The 20367-nt window shown below is 31.6% G+C and overlaps 1 protein-coding gene across 2 annotated transcripts in view; it reads left to right on the forward strand.

Annotated features, from left to right (window-relative positions):
• The window catches only part of LOC129939124 (cAMP-dependent protein kinase catalytic subunit), a 60311-nt gene extending 48443 nt beyond the window's left edge, over positions 1 to 11868 (forward strand). Inside the window, exons 4-5 of one of the 2 annotated variants that reach the window (XR_008780511.1) lie at positions 11397 to 11634; positions 11701 to 11868. Coding sequence is in view for 1 of the 2 variants with exons in the window: in XM_056047001.1 (XP_055902976.1) it covers positions 745 to 750 (6 nt within the window). In the remaining variant the exon portion in view is untranslated. Of the gene's footprint in view, positions 1 to 744; positions 852 to 11396; positions 11635 to 11700 lie in introns of those variants that run through there. The other variant, XM_056047001.1, reaches the window with a different exon arrangement.
• Positions 11869 to 20367: the final 8499 nt, after the last annotated feature.

Below are 20367 nucleotides of genomic sequence, written 5' to 3' on the forward strand. Positions count from 1 at the left end.
GTCAACAAATAATGACGAAGACGTAACAGACAAGGAAGAAATTCTCAGCATTATTAAGAATGAACATTGTATGTAATAATCTTGCATTCAGATACTTTCTTATCATGGGTCAACTTTTCAGAAAATTTCCCAAATAAAACTTCTTTTCTATCATATCTATATTTAAGCATACATGGTGCAACAGTAATTTGTAGTTGCACGGTACAATTTTGTAGTCTCCTTACAAATTTGTAAACACATTCACAAATGGATGCAACAAAAATTAATACACAAAATTTGTGATTGTGACTACAATCACAAAGTTGTGTTTGTAAATTGTAAACTGGTGCAATAGGCCACAGATTTTACAGATGAACGGAAATCTATTAGATATATAAACTGGCTAATTCTTCAAAATTTCAAATTCACACCAAATGAGCAATTTAATCCAAACATCAATACAATATAGTTGTACCCCATGTTTAAAATTTGTATGTATTCTTAATGTTAGGAAAGTGTCGAATTATTATTTTGGTAATAGATTTTCACACTTTGCAAAAGTTGTCCATGAGTAAATCTATTCATTATGAAACGGCTAAACAAATTGCGAATAAATTGACAGCTTTCAAAAGAATCAACTCAAACAAAATTATTTGCCACACATCGAAAAAAACGTTACATATGTACAAGCCCTCATTATACTTCATTTTTATACCATTTTTATATATAGTTAACCAAAATTTTATCCTTTTTTTGTCATTTTAGGGTTAACTTGGATACATTTGGAAAAAGCAAAATTACATGCGTATATTTTGTACATCTATGTGTGCCCTACTACCTCACCTATTTGTAAATCGAAGGATGCACGGACTTAAAAAATATTTCATATTTTTTGTGATTTTGTTTTGAAATATAAACTATTAGATAAAATATAATAATGCTATCGCAAAAAATGTTTTGTTTTAAGTAAAAGTATTGCTTTACAAAAGTTAGTTTTGTAATATAAATTTCAATTTGTGTGAGTATCCGTGTCTATATGGTTATTGAGGACTGCCTACTGCAAGGAACTGACAAATGATCAGGGCCTTACAAAGCTTATGTAATCTGATCTTGCGCAAACAAATATGTACTACTATAATTTGCCATTTTTTTAACCACAAACATTCTTAAAATAATCTCAAAAAACATTCATCACAACTGTCCTAAGTTATCTCTTGCGCACTTACTAACATCACTTTTATTGTTCAATTCAATAAAAATTTAACTCAAGATATCGCACAACTTAAAATTCTACCCACCTCATTTCCAAATATTTCACTTTGCTCGTACAAGAGAAAAAATGAAAAAAATCTCAACAAAAAAAAGTTACATGCCACCTCATATCGCACCTCCGGTGCAATATCGACGCAATTGCAATTTTTTCTGAAATTGAGTTAAGAACGCCATGATGTCCCAAATATCAAGTTTTATCCGTGGTAAAATTGACGTGATTGTATCTTTGCTAGTGCCCAAAAGAGGCCACTTTTTTGTTTGACACAAAAGTTTAAACTATAAAATTTTTCGGAGCAACAAAGTCGTAATGTACCTTGCGCTCCACAATAGTTCAAACCCTTCACAAGCTCAAAAAAGAAACAGGTGAAAGATATAAAAGGTAAGAATATGAACTCTAACTCACTGAATAGTCAACTATTTTTAGGACTCTTGAAGTCGATTCTGTAGGCCTATTTTAGGGCGATATAGTATTTTCAATAAGCAAGCAAACTTTAACCGTGAATTCTGAACATTTAAGAAAATTGCATTTACGTCATTAGTGCACCGGAGGTTCGATATGTACATATGTATGTGCATTGTGCAAGATTTATTTCCTGCACACTGAGTCCCAAAATTAACACAGAACTTTTTTTTATTGCCTCTTTCTAGACTTAACTTGATTTAATGAGAAAAAAAATGGTAGTTAAATTCAAAATGAATGTTTTTTCCAAAATTGATATTAAATTTTCATTTACATATATCAATTTTTTCAATATTTTAAACCATTAATTTTCACGTGCATTTCAATATTCGCTTGAACTAAAATGACACTTTTATGTATGAATATGTAAATTGATATGAAATATTATCGTTTACACGGTAATATTTGTATGTTTGTCAGGTGTTATTAATTATTTGAGTAATCACGTAAAAAATATTCCATTCTAATTTCAAGTAATTTAATTTAGGAATTAAATTATGAAATTAAGATCAACAATTTCAAATTAAACTTAACATAAATTTTTATTTTTAACTAAATCTTTGTCAATTTTAATTTTCACCTCAATTATTTGTATGTTGCTAACATCATATCAACTAAAAAGAGTTTTTAAATAAGTGACCATAAAAGCTGTTATTTGAACATGAACATATACATATGTTGAAAGGCGCAGATTATTCTGTAAGAAATCTTCAAGAAAATAAAAACACGTCTAGACTATTTGAATTTGTAAAAAGATAGTAGAGTTTTATTTCAGTAGAAAAACAATAGTGCCAAGCTAAGAAAAATATAAGTTTATCTATCAACATAGAATGATGCCAAAAAAAACATCTCCACTAATAGTGTTTTGTCCTCAGACGATAACTTTTATTAGACGCAAGATAAATAGCACACTAACTGTCACAAAAAAGCTGCAAAGATGAATCAGTTCCTGTCAATTTTTTCTTATTATTATTGTTGAATCTGCTTAAGAAATTAACTGCGTATCAAATATCTGGACCTCTTGGTTAGGTAATTTCACCATATCAAATTTAGCATCTTCTGATTTTGGGCAGTTGTCCTTGCTCAATTTAACGTTCACATCCATTGGACTTGAAAGGATTGCAATTGTTCATTCCAAATCTACTCAGCACCTTCGAAATATATTGCTCTTGATCTATGCAGTTTTCCAGACTCTCTATTGTGGTCTAACGTCATACCTAGAAAAGAATTAACTTTGGAAAACTCTTTCATGTGAAATTCTGATTTTTAGTAAAGGTATTTTGAAAAAATTAAAAAATCGTCTACATAGATGGCCAATATTAAAAACGAATTACTTTTATTTTCATTAAAATAGATACATGGATCATATCGTGATTGTTGCAATTAAATTCTTTAAGAGCTTTACTTAATTTGAGATTCCTTGTTCTCGAGGACTGTTTTAGTCCATAAATAGATTTTTTTAACTTTAAGACTTTATTTTTGGAAAATCTAAAAAGGGGGCAATATAAAAACTTATTGATATAACGCACCCAGAAGAAACTCTGTTACCGCATCTAGCTGCTCGATGTGAAGATTTTTTTTCGGTGGAAGTGATAAAAGATACCGTAATGAGCTGTATCTAATGACCGGAGAATACATTTCATCGAAATCGATTCCCTTCCGCTGTGCACAGACCTTAGTAACTAGCCTTGCTTTGTAGCGAATAACATAATCTTTGTCATCTTTTTTCGTTTTGAATGTTCATTTAAAAGGTAGCACTTTCTTCCCAAGTCTTATTTTGAATTAAAGACTCGAACTCTTCACTAATCGCCTTCTTCCAGCTCTATGCATCCGATCTCGAAATTGCTTCACAATAGGTCGAAGGATCATCATATTCACCGATTTCTTAACGTTACTTAATTTTCGGAATTCTTGGGCTTAGGTTCCCGATTTAAACGCCGCACAGGTCCAACGATGACATCCCCACTGATAATGAACTTGGTGGAATATAATTTAAGCTAACGTCAACATCGGGTCCACCACTTGACATCTCAGCCTCAACATACTCTTCTTCAAAATCTTCAGAATTATCGTCCTCAATACCAGCAACACCTCAGCAACACCATCATTACAAACAGCAATATCAACAGCATATAAGTTCTCATCAGCTTTACGTCTTTTGTTGATTGTGTTGTACATCCTGTACCCATTTGAGTTCTCAGCATAGTCGAACATGATGCATTCAATTGATTTAGCAAATCGAACCAAAGACTCTCAAATGAGACAAATCGATATTTGCCCCAACACAAACTTTGTCTGGACAACGATTTTCGAAAGTTTTTATCAGAGTCCGATTTATCAGATTCGCTGCGGTGTATACTACTTCACCCCAATAACTTTATAACAGCATCAAATAACAGACAGCACGCTTTTTCCACCAATGATCAATTCATCCTTCCTAATTTTAAATTTTGTTCAGTATAGTAAGGAGTTGACGTTTAATGAGTAATCCCAGATGACTCAAAGCATTTTCGTATTTTTGTATTCAGGAACTCAGTCCCATTATCTGAGTGAAAGATTTTTATTTTTTTTTTCATTTGATTTTCCACCATGTTTTTGAAAACTAAAAAGTGTTTTGCAACTTCACTTTTTGTCTTCATTCCATACACGAACACCTTTTTGGAATAATCATCCAAAAATAACACATAATAACTGGCTCCTGCAAGCAATGCTTTTTCCATGGGTCCGGCGTCATCCGAATGAATTAGCTGCATGAAATCGGTCGTTGTTGTTGTTGATGATTTGAAACTGCGCCTGCACTGTTTTCCTTCACAGCATGTGATGCAAATTTTCCCCACATTATTGGAACCATCTGTCTTTTCTGATTTTCGTAAGACCTCAACATTTGGGTGCACCATCCGTCTGTGTCACAAACTCTTGTGTTTGAATTCACCTACTACCCTAGCAGTATCGGTAGCAGGAATATTTAATTTAAAAACTTTATCGATTTTAGTACCCGATGCAAAAATAGTTTCTTTGCTGTCAAGAATTTTAAAAAGGGCATTATGCAAAATGTCCTTTTTAAGTAAAAAAATTAAAATTATGGTTTTCTTCTAGACTTACTTGACTTAATGAAAAAATGGTAGTTTAATTCAAAATTAAAATTTTCTCTAAAATTAAAATAAAATTTTAATTTATTTAAATTTGTTCATTATTTTAAACTATTTATAATGGGTTTGTATATTTGTCAGGTGTAACTAATTATTTAATTAATCACGTTACAAAAAATGACATTCTAATGTTAGGGAATTTAATTTAGAAATTAAGATCAACAAACCTTAACATTGAAGAAATGCAATTCAAATTAAAATTGACTTGATTTTTGTATATCTAATTAAATCTCTGTCAATTTTAATTTTCATCTGAATTATTATTGATTTATTTTTAATGGGCAAAACATAACATCAACTTAAAAGAGTTTTTAAATAAGTGACCATAAAATTTCAATATATATTAAAAAAAGATGCTGGCATGCAACCCTCACTGATAACTTCCCATTCCCATTAATAATTCTAAAAAATTTGAACATTGAAAAAATATTTTGCACATGATTAAATACTTTGATTTCAAAACCTATTTTTTAGACGAGATTTTAGTCAAAAAACATTGTTTACCAATTTTATTACTACTTGCGTAATATTTTTGTAGATTTTAATTTTGTAAACAAAAAGTGGCTGTTGCATTTTTATAAAAATTAGCTGAATGTCGAAAATAGTATATTCAGTGAATTAAATTAGTTTGAAGCCAATGTTTTTAATTTTTGAAAAGATATTTGGGTTAAAAGTAAATGTTTACAAAGTTTTAGTATATGTTTTTTTTTTAAGTTTTTTTTTTATATTTTATCAATTAGATTTTCTCATAATTTTACCAGGTGTCAAAAACGTTATTTTTTGTTGCATACAATTATTTTGGAGATAAAATCATGTTTTGTTCGTTAAATATTCGAGGGGACAAATATTTTTTTTAAAGTTTTTTTTTATTTACAAAAAACGTTTTTTTTTTTCAAAAATATACCAGTTTGGTATAATGTTGCAATATATAATATAAAATTTAACTCAAGTTGCTAGCGTCATTGTTTCACCTTTTTTTTAATTGCTATGGTAAAAAAAACACCCACTCAATTTGTTTGAGAGTCCTGCATCTTTCTGCATTATTATTTGTATAACAAAATTTATTTTAAGTCAATTGGTTATTGAGCTATGGACAACGAAAAAATGTCCCAGACAGCATACGCACAGACATCTCTTATTAAAACTCTAGGGACCTTAAAACGTCGAGAAATGTCAAAATTTTCAACTCGACAAATCGGACCAATTACAATAACTTCCTATGGGAAGTTAATAACATTTACCTTGTTTAGGTCATTCTTTTTATAATATTTATCCCTAAAAGAAAACTAAACAAAAAATGTTCGCACTATTATTAGAATGGCTTAAAAATATTTGTCTCATTTGAAAATGATTCGAAAAAATAGGTAAAACCTTAATTATTTTTCTAATTGGCAACCAAATTATAACAAAAACATCCTTTCATTGCCTAACTCGAAATTTCACTGAGTTTGTATCAGAGATCGAAAATAACCGTTGACTTTTATTTTCAATCGGTTTCTCACTGAGATTTATTTAATTCGCCAATTTCATTTTGGTCTTGGTCTGTGATTTATTTTTAAAAATTAATTTTTTAGGTCTTTGTGTGAGATTTATCATTTAAGTTCGCAAATATCTCTTATCTGTTGACTTATTTAACTAAAAATAAATGGAAATGGTTAACCTTAAACCTTTTCCGTAGAAAATAAATCAAAAATGGTTAAAATGATAAATTATATGATTTTCTTTATTTTGAAAGTAAAAAAAGTTAATTCTTAATTATTAAGCCTAACTAAAAGTAAACTCTCAAGAGTTTTTGAATTTAAATTATATCTTCTTTCACTAAGTATAAAACTTAGAGAAGAAAACGCCCTTTCCACTGATACTTGCGTTGCTGGAACGCCCAGTACAACCAGAGCGATCTCAAAAATATTAGGTGATTTTAGTTTGAGATTTTGAAAAAATGTAAGAATGTTGGTGTCCAAAGGCAAACGAGGGTAGACTGAATCAAAATTTTCGATGTCCACGTATAATTTTGTAAGTGTTTCGTTAATACTGACGTCACTGGTTCCATTTTCTTCCCGTTCTTGTTGCTCAATTCTATTTAAATACAAGTTTAAAAGTGGGTTATCGGTATCGCTGGCTTGACTTGTTGCAGTATTTGGACTTTCGTTGCTTGTCCTTGGATTTGCTTCTTGAGAAACTGAGGTTATATTCTACATAAGGAATATTATACGAAGATTAAATTACATGAAATTATACTTTATTTAAGAGCGAAACAAACAGAAAAGACAACAACAACAAACGAATTCATATTACATTTTGATTAGAGTTGGGTCAAAATTCTGTAAGGCACACATACATAATTATTAATGCAACTTAGATTTAATGCACAAGTTAAGGAGTAGAAAGAGATATTGGTGGAATAAAATAATTATTATCTCATTGAATGAGGATGGGAATTATAAACATATTTTAAAAAAAAAAGTAAAAAGTATTTTCATAAAATAAAAACTGAATATTTTTGTTTATTATTTTCTTTTGATTAAAATGTGGGTATGTATTCTCAGAGATAAAACAAAATATTGGAAACATTTTAATTTAATTTTAAAGACGAAGATTTGTATAGTAATGGCAATCTGTTTTATTTATTATTATTTATTTGAACTTTCACTTTTAAAATCCAAAATATCAGGACTTTTGGAAACAGAATTTCGACCCGCCCTATTTTTTAATTTGTACCTGTTTCATATTCAAAATATTTTTTGCAATTTTTTTCAAATGAGCTTTGGCCAATGCTTTTTGGTTGTTAGTCAATACCAAACTGATTCGAGGATCAAAATAAATTGCACTCAACATTGGTACACTTTCTAAAAGCAAACCTTCTCTTTCATTTAATGCTGTTTTTAGTTTAATTTTCAGATCACTGGAAGCATTTTCGTAATGCAGTTTAAGCTCCATCCAAATTTTGAAGAAGTCACCTAATACAAGTTGTTCTTCTTGCATTTTAAGTGTGGCAATCCAAATAGGCTTTAAAGTTTCGACGTACTCTTCAATCCATTGCCAATCTACCGTATCTTCAAAAATCTGTTGTTCCATAAGGAATGATTTTATTTCTAATAACTTTTGTAACATACGATATGTTGAATTCCACCTGGTGGAAACGTCAAGTGGAGGTATGCAATTATCCGATTGCAATAATATGCGTCTACATATAGTGGGCATAGAACAAGACATTAAAAGATGCTTTAATTTATTATAAAAACCAAACTTAGTATGTGAACGATTTTGAGCTATAGGTCAGTTATTTTACATAGTTTTTAGACACAGAAATATAGAACTGAAAATATTTTTGCTTAAAAAAAAAACAATACCTGATCTAGAGCTCACAAGACGTTCGTACCTATACTTTTATTTGTCAAATAGGAAAATAATAGAAACAAACATGTGCTATGTACAGTACATTGCACATATGCATGTAATTACAAATTTGTATAGTACCTATTTTTTGGAATTCTTAAAGTTTTACATAACTTCCTTGCAGTTTCAATTTTCTGACAAATATTGATATCTTTATTTATGTCATTAACGCATAGCTGGAGTGTATGAGCCGCACAACGTATAGATTGAATATTCGGAAGTGTAATGGAATCTACAATTTCCTCTACCCCTAGATCTAACTCTTCACTCATCTCGGAAGTTTCATTAAGAATTTCCACCGCTTTCAGCATGTTCCTCCCGTTGTCTGAAGTAATACTAAAAAACAAAAAGCCAATAGGGTTAAAATAGGTCAAATAAATAAATTGTCGGAAAATAGTTATACTACGAGTATATGCCTTTAGATAATTTGTGTAGGTATGTAAAGTAAATGTATGTAGTTGGCTGGTATGCACATATGTATGTACTACATCTGTTAATTGAAATATGTATCTTGATTTATTAAAAGAAAAACATATATAGATAGTTTTAATAATTTTGTACCTATTTGTAACTATTTTTAAACTGAGAAACAAATAAAATTATATGTTCTTTGAAGTATTTCTGTATTTTTATTTTTAATTTTACGTATACAGGGTATTTCACATATGATATTGCAGAAAACTAGGATTTGTAGGTTGGGTTAAGACAAGAAACAAATCGTATAGAAAGGGGTATTATTCCCCCTGTTTAGGCAAAAGGGGTACTTTTCTAAAAAAAATTATTAAAAATCAACGGCAATATCATGATATACCTTTTTAAAGCCATATATTGACTTTTTTTAAATTAAATTTTTACTATTTCTCGGTAAAAGTTTGTATATATGTACATAGCTAAATTATATAAAATAATTTTTTTTTTACAAAAATAAGGTCAAATTTTGATTGTGGAACTTATGGTTCTCTAGGTACGGAGAATACCCCTCAACACATTTTTACTAAAAACAGTTAAAACTCACCTATAAATCTGATTAATATCAATTTGAAAATCAGACAGAATTTCTAAAATTTTTTCCTTTATGAGTTGTCCGGTGTGACGCTCAAAAAGTTGGACCATACCTAACGTTTTAACACAAATATTTAACGAATCTTTTTTAAGTTCAATAAATTAGAGATTTATCCCAAGAATTGATCTGTCTAATCGCGTCGCACAATCAATTTTTAGGGACAAAATTCTCCCCTTCGTCATTTTTCGTATTTGGTCTTTAATAGACTGGAGTCTAATATCAACAAACTCCATGATGTTATGGGAAGATATTGGTGAAATACCCAACCCTACAAATATTGGGCCAACAATTTCTTTAAATCCTTCACTATCTAAGTGTTTGAATGGCCTCCCATCGTTAGTTACAATTTTTATAATGGAATTAATAAAATCCTCTTTATTATACTCTATAGAAATTTTTTTTTTTTTTTTGGCACCACCACCGTATCTTGAACACTATTTTGAATTATACCGTTATCTAATAATTCTTTGTGTTTTAGTTCTAAATGTCTCTTTAAATTTGTTAAATGTGACCCACTTAGATCAAAATTGCAAATATTACACTTTGATTTTCCTGTTATTTGATTAAAATCAAAATAATTTCTAATATTATAATTTGACCTTCGCCCCATTTTAAGTCACTCACTATCACTAAGCACTTTTAATAAACTTTGCTCAAAGGGTGTTGATAAATGACTTAATAAACATTTCTTAGAAATTCTAAACAAAGAACCTTCTAACGGGTAAAGTAAATTAAAAATCTCCAAATGAGATTTATTTTTTTCTCTCAGCAATAAGTGGTCACCGGTTAACCAAAACCTAAAAAAAGTCAAAATAAAAGTTTCTCTCTCAGAAACCGAAAAAAAAAAATTGAGTAAACTGGTTATTAAGTGATCATTTTTGTAAATCTCAACAAGTGAGAGTAATTTAAGAGACCTTTCAAAAGGTTGAGATTTACTTTTGATCTCTGGTTTGTATACATTCTTCTCTATCTTTTTTTTCATAATCTGGAATTTTTTTATTTTATATTGGAATTCTCGCTCATTTTTCCCCCAACCCAACACATTCCACATGCAAAACATGTGGAACGAACTGTTTGGGAAGTCGATGGAAAGATGCCAGGCCGAGGGTTCCTCTTCATGATAGTACTAATTAAATATAATATACAAAGATTTGTGTAATTTATTTTATTTATTTATTTCAATCAGCCACTCTTGGATTCCACACTTAATTTTCGTACAGGCAGCGCCCCCATGGTCCTCCTTCCGTAGCAAAATTTTGTGTTTCATGACAGTACTATTCAAATATACATATATGTATATTATATAGAGCCCCAACTTAATGGGTTTGCTCTCTTTCGGTCTACAAACTAAATTGAGAGAATTTTAACCGTTAGCATAAGCATTTGTTAGTTCTCCCGTGCATTTCTTATGGGGAAATGCAGATTCTATGTAATTGTTATGGACTTTTGGGTGAAGTTTGCACAATTAGGGGGAAAACAATGTGAGGTGAACTCAGTCGTTCAAAAACGGGATCCATTGAATTCAAAAATGGTTGCAATGTTTTAAGAAAAATGAATTTTTCTACTTCTTTTCAGTAAAAACTGTACTAAAAATAATATTTGACTACTTTTGGCAAACAAATTCAATGATTTTTATGAAAAGTTTTGCTAAAAACAGAAAAAATCATGCAGAAAGTATATAGGCGCTCTATAGAACTTCAATGCAAACGTGGCCCAATTTGAGTTAGGCCCAGTTTTAAAAGGTGAGAATTTTGACAACTCGATAAAATGTAAACAAAACAAAATTCATTCCCAGTAATGCAAATGAAGGTACAAAAATTGAAATCAAAAATATCAATTTATTTAAATAAAAATATATAATGAACTTGTACTTAATTGTATCCTCAGTTAAATAAGAAACCATGGAGTATGTTGCAACAAAATAAGTTGAATTCCCTGAAGGAAGCCACCAATGCTAACATGTCTATTCTGGAGCGATCTCGAATTATGTATATGAATATTGTTTTGTTTTTTTTAGTAGAAATTACACTTTACGACAAGATTTTGTTCCTAATAATAAATAGATCTATTCTGATAGGTTCTTATGTCCTCAATAGTCAACCCTCTAGGAATGAGAAGGGCCGATTACTGCGAAGGGATAGATATTGCAGAATTTTCTTTCAGAGGAAACTGTTACAAGGCTAAAAACAATTTTGATTCAAATCAAAAACGAAGATACGGTTAGAGCATCAGCATTAACATCACCTACCAGTTCCAACTCATCAGACTTACGAAAAGGCAAAGGCTTATGTTGTAGCTTAACTTCGGGCTTAAAAGTAAGTAAGTTTACTATTTACTCGTTTTTCTAGCTTTTAATTTCTCATTTTTTCTTTTGTTCATAGTGTAGATGTGGCTTCAATAAAGCAAACATATCGATTTCGAATGGATTTATTCAAAATGTAAATTCTCTCCTTTTTGCTGTCGAGGATGAGAATATGGAAGAAAAACAATTTTTTTAGCGTATATCCACATTAAATTTCCCATTAATAAAAGTCCTTAACAATAGTATTGTATTCTTTTTTTGTGATTATCAATTATTTTAATCATTAAAAACATATACCTCTTGGTTTGTTAATCATGTTTATATGTTTTTTAAAATAAAGTGAAATTAATAATAATAAGTTTTTAAATATACATACATATAAAGCTTTTCGAGGACAGCTTGTTTTTAAAAAAAAATTGTGATGATTTTCCAAAATATCTTTCTTCGTACTATTTCGTTCTTGTAATTACGAATTTATTGTTGTATATTGAAAAAATACAAACATATTTTTGAAATATGGTGTTTATCAGTTTAAGCATATGTAGCTAAAATCGAAGTTCGGATTTGTAATCACAAGACTCATGACTCTGTTTACGACATGAAATCGCGAAAAAATACGAATGAAGAAGACGAACCTAAACATAAGAAGAACAAGGAATGCAAAAACATATTTCATACAGCTAATGCTTTTTTTATTATTATCCAAAAATTTAATACAAATATGAAATTATAATTCAATAATTTAACACATTTTTTCTTGGAAATATTAATTTTTTTGTTAAAATGTTTATTTTTCGCATCACAAATTAAATATCTGGGACAAATAATCGACAAGAACTTTTTACGACCAGATCCATCGTAGAATGATTTATGGACGCAGATTTCGTTTGAAGACTGATCATAAACCACTTTTGGCTATTTTTGGAAGACAGAAATGTATAACAGTTTATACCGCCAACATACTTTAAAGATGAGCTCTTACGCTGAGGATGTACGATTTTGAAATTCAATACGTATCTACAAAAGAGTTTGGATACGTCTTATTGAACCCCAATCAAAGTCTGAAGAAGAATATGGCGCCAGTTATTGCTTTCATTGGTTTTCATCATTGAAAACAAACATTGGAACTTTTTTGGCAGGTCGTTTATAGCTTTCATTAAAAATTTCTGTCATTGAAAAAAAAAAATTTCATTGGAATTGTGTCAAATTGGAACGATTCGTTTCACTTTTGAACATAAAAGTATCAGCAGGAAAATGAATTTCCGTCCGGGAAATAGAAAAATACATTAAGAGAAAAATAAATGCGTAATTACACTTTTTTTTCTCAAAAAAATTCTTTGTGTGATTGATCGATCAGCTTTGTATATATAATTGAATACAGTCACCGACTATACTTCGAGCCGTCAACATCGTTTTCGATTGTGTTTCCTCTGCTCTCCCGAAGTTTGTTATTTATCCTCTCCCGCGCTTTTCTCTTTACTTTTCCTATTCGCGTTATTCCCTTCTCCCATTAAACAAGTGAGTGACAAACTAGAGTATATTGTGCGTAACCTATACAATATGGCCTCAGGGCCAAGTGTGCTGGAGGGTAACCGGTTCGCTGAGCTTAATCAGCTTACCAGCCCTCTTAAAAAAAGACAAAAAAATCAATAAACCCAAGTTCAGTTCTCAGTTTTGACATCCCATCCCATTCTAACTCCAAAAACCCCAAATTTATAATAATAACCCCAACAGATCCCAAACAACCGCTAACATCTGTTAGTGTCTTCCTTTTAAAAAAAGCTATTGACTCCATAAGCACATCTTACGAGTATATCACTCAGCTTCGTGATGGCAACCTGCTTATAGTCGTAAAATCCCAACAAGTTGCTAACCTTTTCCTTTCAAAAAAAAACCTATCAAACCTATGCCCAGTTTCTATTTCCCTGCATAGTCATTTAAATTCTTCCAAAGGCACTGTTTTCGCACCCTGCCTAAATAATTTGCCCGAAAGAGAAATCGTTGAAGAGATGAGTGACCAAGGCGTCACAGAAGTCTATAAATTTAAAAAAACTGAAAAAAGAATAATTGAAGGCAAAGAACAAAATGTCAAAATTCCCTCTGGGCTAGTGCTCTTCACTTTTGATCTCTTCCGTCCCCCTACATCTCTTGATGTAGGTTGGTACAAACTCAAAGTGGAAGAATACTTCCCAAATCCTATGCGATGCAAAAAATGCCAGCTCCTAGGTCACACGATGAAAAGGTGCACTCGTACTGCGACATGCGTCACTTGTAACCTCCCACCTCACCCTTCAGAAAATTGCACACGCACTTTTTGTGCTAACTGTGCAGATAACACCCCAGCATCATCAAAAAATTGCCAACGATTCATCCAAGCAAAAGAAATTCTCAAAATAAAGACATTAAAAAAATGCAGCTTGGCTGAAGCGAAACAAATCTACGATAAACAGAATCCAACTCCCTCGCCTGCCTTATCCTACTCCTCCATAACAGCTAACGGAACACAACCGATCCCATCAAGCTCATCAAACCTATCTCCCTCAACATCCTCCCTTGCCCCTACTCAAACAAAATCAATAAATACCAAACAAGAAAAAAGAGATAAATCCTCTCTTCTAAATAAATCAATAAATAAAACAGAAAAACCAAGTGAAATCCCTCCCACATCTTCGGAATATAATTCTAAGCATACCACAAAACCAACCCCAAGCATACCATCTTCTCTCCCTACTCCGTCATTACCATCTAGATCGAAAACATTATCAAATGATAACTCTCGGTTATCAGCCACACAAAGCACTTCCAAAAATACCGACTCACTCATTTCAAATCTAAACTCCCACTCAAATGTAAATAATGCTTCAAACATCTTCTCAATAAATAGAGTAGAAACAAACACACTCTCTTCAAACTTTAATTCACACTCAAACCTATCCTCACAACTCAACTTACCAAACTCAATTAAACTTCCAAACAACACTTCAAACCAACAATTAATCACAAACAAAACAATGCACTCAACTGAAACAGTTTCACCGATGTCCATCGATCACATCAGTCAGCATTACGACAAAATTTCAGAAAATGACGACGATGATGATGGAGACATCTAAACATAATATTGTTACCAAAAAACACGACTCTGTCGTTCGGAGGTCGACGGAGTCAACAAAGTAAACAGAATAATATATACACTTATGACTTTTCACAGTATAACTCCTCTTATACTGTACAAAAGTCCTCTGCCACTAAAAATTCCATCCTTAAGATTCTCCAGTGGAATCTTAATGGATATCTTAATAACTATCATGAGCTAGAGCTCTTAATAAAAGAACATAGACCTCATATAATTTCCCTTCAGGAAACCCATGTCTTAGACAGCACAAATATTAAATATCCAAAGCAATACGCAACATATTTTCACAATTTTAGAACAAACACAACAGCCAAACAAGGTGTAGGACTTATGATCCATAAATCTGTGCCACACAAAACTCAAATTATACCATCAAATATCTCTTCAATAGCCGTTGAAATTGATCTCGATATAAAATTAACAGTATTATCCCTCTATATCCATCCCACCCAACCTTTCTCATCTTCAAACTTAGAAGATATTCTAAAATTTGTAAAATCTCCTGTACTGCTCACTGGTGATTTCAATTCCTGGAATCCTCTCTGGGGCTCACCTGTTGCAAATGCAAAAGGCAAGATTGTTGAAAACTTTTTAACAAATTCAAATTTATCTCTACTAAACGATGGTAGCCCAACACACCTATCCACTCATAACACGCTTACACACGTAGATCTCACATTTACATCTCCACAAATATTACCTAGCATTGCCTGGCACAGACTTGACTTTCTCCACGGAAGCGACCATTTTCCTATAATATCCGTCATTAAACTTAAACGTCATAGCAACTACTCTAACCCAACCCCAAAATTCCTAACTGACCTCGCCGACTGGAATCTCTTCCAAACTAAAACAATAGAATTCCTCAGCAACAAACCACTATCCACAAATATCAACCAAGAAGCAGCAAATATAAGCAAAAGCTTTCGTTATGCAGCCAATTTATCTATTCCACAAACAAAATACAAACCAATAAAAAACATAGTTCCTTGGTGGAATTCTGAGATTGCCATCCTTCGCGAAAAGAAACAGCACCTATGGAAAATTTTTAAAAAATACCCGAACGATACAAATCTTATTAATTACCGAAAAGCAAATGCTATTTTTCGAAGAAATGTCAAAGTTTCTAAAATCGAGAGCTTTCAAAAGTTCACTGCAAATCTCAATGCCAACATGACTAGTAAAAAGATCTGGGCAGATGTCAAGTGCCTGACAGGTAACTACATGCCTCAGTCTATACAAATGATACATACTGATTCCGAATCGCTAACGGATTCAAAACAAATTGCCGAACATTTCGCCAAACACTGGTCCACGTACTCGAATGACTTAAACTTTTCTTCCCAATTCTGTGAGGCAAAACTTGTAGCGTTAAATCACGTCGTCCCAACTCATAGTCTATCTCCATCCGCAAAATACCTTGATTTACCATTTAACTTTCTTGAACTTGAAAGCAGTCTAGACTCAGTAAAGGGTAAAACACCTGGCTCCGACCGAATATCATACCCGATGATCAAAAATGCCCCTCCCCAAGTAAAAAAACGCATTTTGCGACTTTTTAACAATATTTTCGAACAAGGCATAGTGCCCCAGGCATGGAAAACTGCAATCAATATCCCAATTCCAAAACCCAACAAACTGACAACAAATATCAATGGTTACAGGCCAATTTCACTGTTATCTTACACTAGCAAACTTTTAGAAAAAATGGTATCTAAAAGACTACTTTGGTTTATTGAAAAGCACAACCTTATTAACCTAAACCAGGTTGCCTTCAAACACGGCCGTAGTACGATAGATTCGCTTCTCCACATAGACGAGCTTGTATCCTCAGCACTCTCATGTAAGAACCATATTTCAATTGTGTCAATTGACTTTGAAAAAGCGTTTGAACGCATTGGTATCCATGTCGTTCTAAATAAATTAATAAAATGGAAGATTGGCCAAAAAATGTATAATTTTGTAAAGTCGTTTCTTACAAATCGATTTTTTAAATTTAAGGTTAATAACTCCTTTTCTAAGCTACATAATCTTCAAAATGGTATACCACAAGGATCTCCCCTTTCGGTAGTCCTTTTTGTGGTTGCATATAATGACATAAGTGAAATAATTTCAGAATACAAAAACATCGATCATTCATTATACGCAGACGATTTGTACCTTTTATCAAAATGCAACAATATGATACGTACAGAAAATTTATTTAAAGAAGTTATTACCTGTATAAATAATTGGTGTACCCAATCGGGGGCAATGCTATCCCTAAACAAAAACAAACACCTCCATATTTGCAGGAAATTAAATTGTGCTAACTTTGACATAAATATTGATAATATTCATATACCCACTGTAAATAATTTAAGTATTTTAGGAATTTTATTTGATAGCAAATTTAACTTTAAGAATCATTGTATGGAATTGAAAAAGAAATTAGCTTCTAGACTTAACGTAATAAAATACTTATCATCACAGAATAGTCTTGTTCATACTAACACCTTAACTAACATAACGAAAATGATTTTTTGCTCTAAAGTTGACTACGGACTAACCATTTACGGAAAATGTGCCAAATCTAATTTGAAAACACTAAATCCATTCTACCACGCAGCTATAAGAGCAAGCCTTAAATGCTTCCGTACCACTCCAATCAAGAATATGATGACAGAAGGCGGATTTCACTCCATCGAAGAACGTAATGAGATTTTGACATCCAGGCTTTTCCCGAAAATTTACGAATCTTACTCCTCTCCAATTCACAAAGACGCAGATAAGATCTTGAGACGTAAGATGACACCCAAACAACCCTCAACTCTTTACAAAGCTCTAACTTTCGGGAAAGACGTCATTGAAATCAACCCCGTTGTTAAAAGCATAAGTATCGAAAAACACCCTCCTTGGGCGCTTCCTATGGATTCTATTAACACCAGTTTGTCACATTACCCGAAGAATACCACACCTAATATAATATATACACAACTATTCCTTGATCTCCTGGACAGGTATTCCAATCATCTTTGGAATATACTTTACACCGACGGCTCCAAAAACAGTGAGGGAACCGGATTTGCAGTTGTTGACAAAGATAGCCAGATTGTTTCTGGTGAGAAGCTTCCATCATACTTTTCAATATTCTCAACAGAAGCCTTAGCTATACTCAAAGCTACTAAACTTGCAATTTCATCGAAAAGGAAAACCGTAATCTTTACAGATAGTCTTTCTACGCTAACCGCTATAAAAAATATTAAACACCGCTCACCATATATTAACAAAATTCGTGATAACATTATATCCCAAGGAGCAAAATTACAACTTATCTGGATCCCGGGACATGCCGGGATTAAAGGTAACGAAGCAGCAGACCGTCTAGCGAAATCCATCTCCATATGTCCCAATACAAATATAAGCCAACAACGTCCTCTCAAAAAAGACCTAATGAAAATTATAGACACACATTGGCGCCATAAGAAAAAACAGGACTGGAACGCTTACATCCACCACTATGCCACAATTAACCCACAAGGTATTCCTGCGTTTTATCCTTCTAATACAACGGCAAAAATGAACAAGTGCTTCCTGCGCTTGAGACTTGGACACACCTGGTTAACGAACAGCTACTTACTGAAAAACGAACCTCCTCCCACTTGCCACATTTGTCAATCAAACAGCATTATTTCAATAAATCATTTAACTTCCGAATGTACTAAAATTAAACAAATTTTTGAAAAATTATACAATAAGACATTTACTAACCTACTTTCAATCCCATCAGATGTCAATCCCAAAAAATGTATTTAAAGTATTGCAATATCTCAAACTCGATACATGTATATAATATAAACTATGTTATGCCTTACTAATGGGGGAGCGATCGGGAGTTGCAGGAGCGAGCGCTTAGTGGCGCTCCCCTTGGTACCCCCGATCGCTCCCCCTCCCCCTGCCTTAAGATTTTAAGCCTATATTATTATAATCATTTATTTTCAAGGAAAATTGTTAAGATCCCAGCCTAAAGCCATAGAGCTAGTGCTGTTAGCTTTTAAGATTAATCTGTACATTTATGTTTTGGATTAATAAATAATAATAATAATAATAAATATAATTGAATAGTACTATCATGAAGAAGGAACGCTCGACTTGACATCTTCTTACGACTTCCTAAACAATTCGTTCCACATTTTTTGCATGTGGAATGTATTGGGGTGGGAGTAAAAATGAGCGAGAATTCCAACATAAAATAATAAATTTCCAGATTATTAGAAAAAACAGAAGATAGAGACGAATGTATACAAATTCAGCGAAAGTTCGAGGGAGTCAATGAAAATACATTTTTGTTATAATTTATTATTTATATTTTGTATAATTTGTTATTTTGATTGTTTGATTGGTTAATTGGCAATGAAATCATTTAAAAAAACACACAGGACAAAAAATAGAAGAAAAATTAGAATATAAACTTTTTGTGGTTGCCAATTAGAAAAATTAAGGTTTTCCCTATTTTTTTCTAATCATTTTGAAATGAGACAAATATTTTTAACCCATGCTAATAATAGTGCGAACATTTTTAACTTAACATAGGAAGTTATTGTAATGGGTCCGATTTATCAAATTCAAAATTTTGACATTTCTCGACGTTTCAAGGTCCCTAGAGTCGAAATAAAAGATTTTTGAGAGTTGTCTGTGCTTTCGTATGTACTTTCGCGACGATTTTTTCGTCCTCCATAGCTCAAGAACCAGTAGAGATATGAACTTGAAATAAATTTTGTTATACAGATAATAATGTAGAAAGATGCAAAAAAGGCTCTCAAGAAAATTGTGTGGGTGGTTTTTCTGACATAGTTATTTGAAAAAAGGGTAAATATTTTGGTAAACCCTAAATATCTCACGAACAATACCAAACAAATATATTTTTTGGAAAAATTCCAATTAACGTTTTTTATAATACGAAAAAACTGAAAAACAAAATATTTTTCACCTCGAAAATTTTACGAACAAAAAATGATTTTATCTCCAAATCAATTGTATGTAACGAAAAATAACGTTTTTGACATCTGGTAAAATTAATCTTGTTTAAAATTCAAAAGTTAAGTAATTAATTGGAATGGGAAGTTATCAGTGTGTATCAGTTATACCAGCCGCTATATTAAAAATATCGAGCCCTTCCCGCCATTTTATTGTAAGCAACATTTTCAATCAAAAAGAAAATTTAATCATTAAAATTTGCTAATAACACATAGAGCCTTAAAAGCTATTGTCATTTCTTAACTTAAGCAAAATTAATAATTTCCAAAACCGACTATGGGTACAAGTTATTTCAAGAAACAGCAGTAAGCTTTTAATTTGTCGTTTACGATTAAATTTATTTTGGTGCTTACGATAAATTTGCGGGAAGGCCTCGATATATTCATGTTCAAATTACAGCTTTAATGGTCACTTATCTAAAAACTTTTTTTAGTTGATTTGATGTTAGCACCATAGAAATAAATCAATAGTAATTGAGGTGAAAATTAAAATTGACAAAGATTAAGTTAGAAATAAAAAATTAATTTAATTTTGATTTGAAATTTGATGTGTATTTCTTCAATGTTAAGGTTTTTTAATCTTTATTCCTTAATT

The sequence above is a fragment of the Eupeodes corollae genome, chromosome 1 (assembly GCF_945859685.1).
Source record: "Eupeodes corollae chromosome 1, idEupCoro1.1, whole genome shotgun sequence".
Classification (NCBI taxonomy): Eukaryota; Metazoa; Arthropoda; class Insecta; order Diptera; family Syrphidae; genus Eupeodes; species Eupeodes corollae.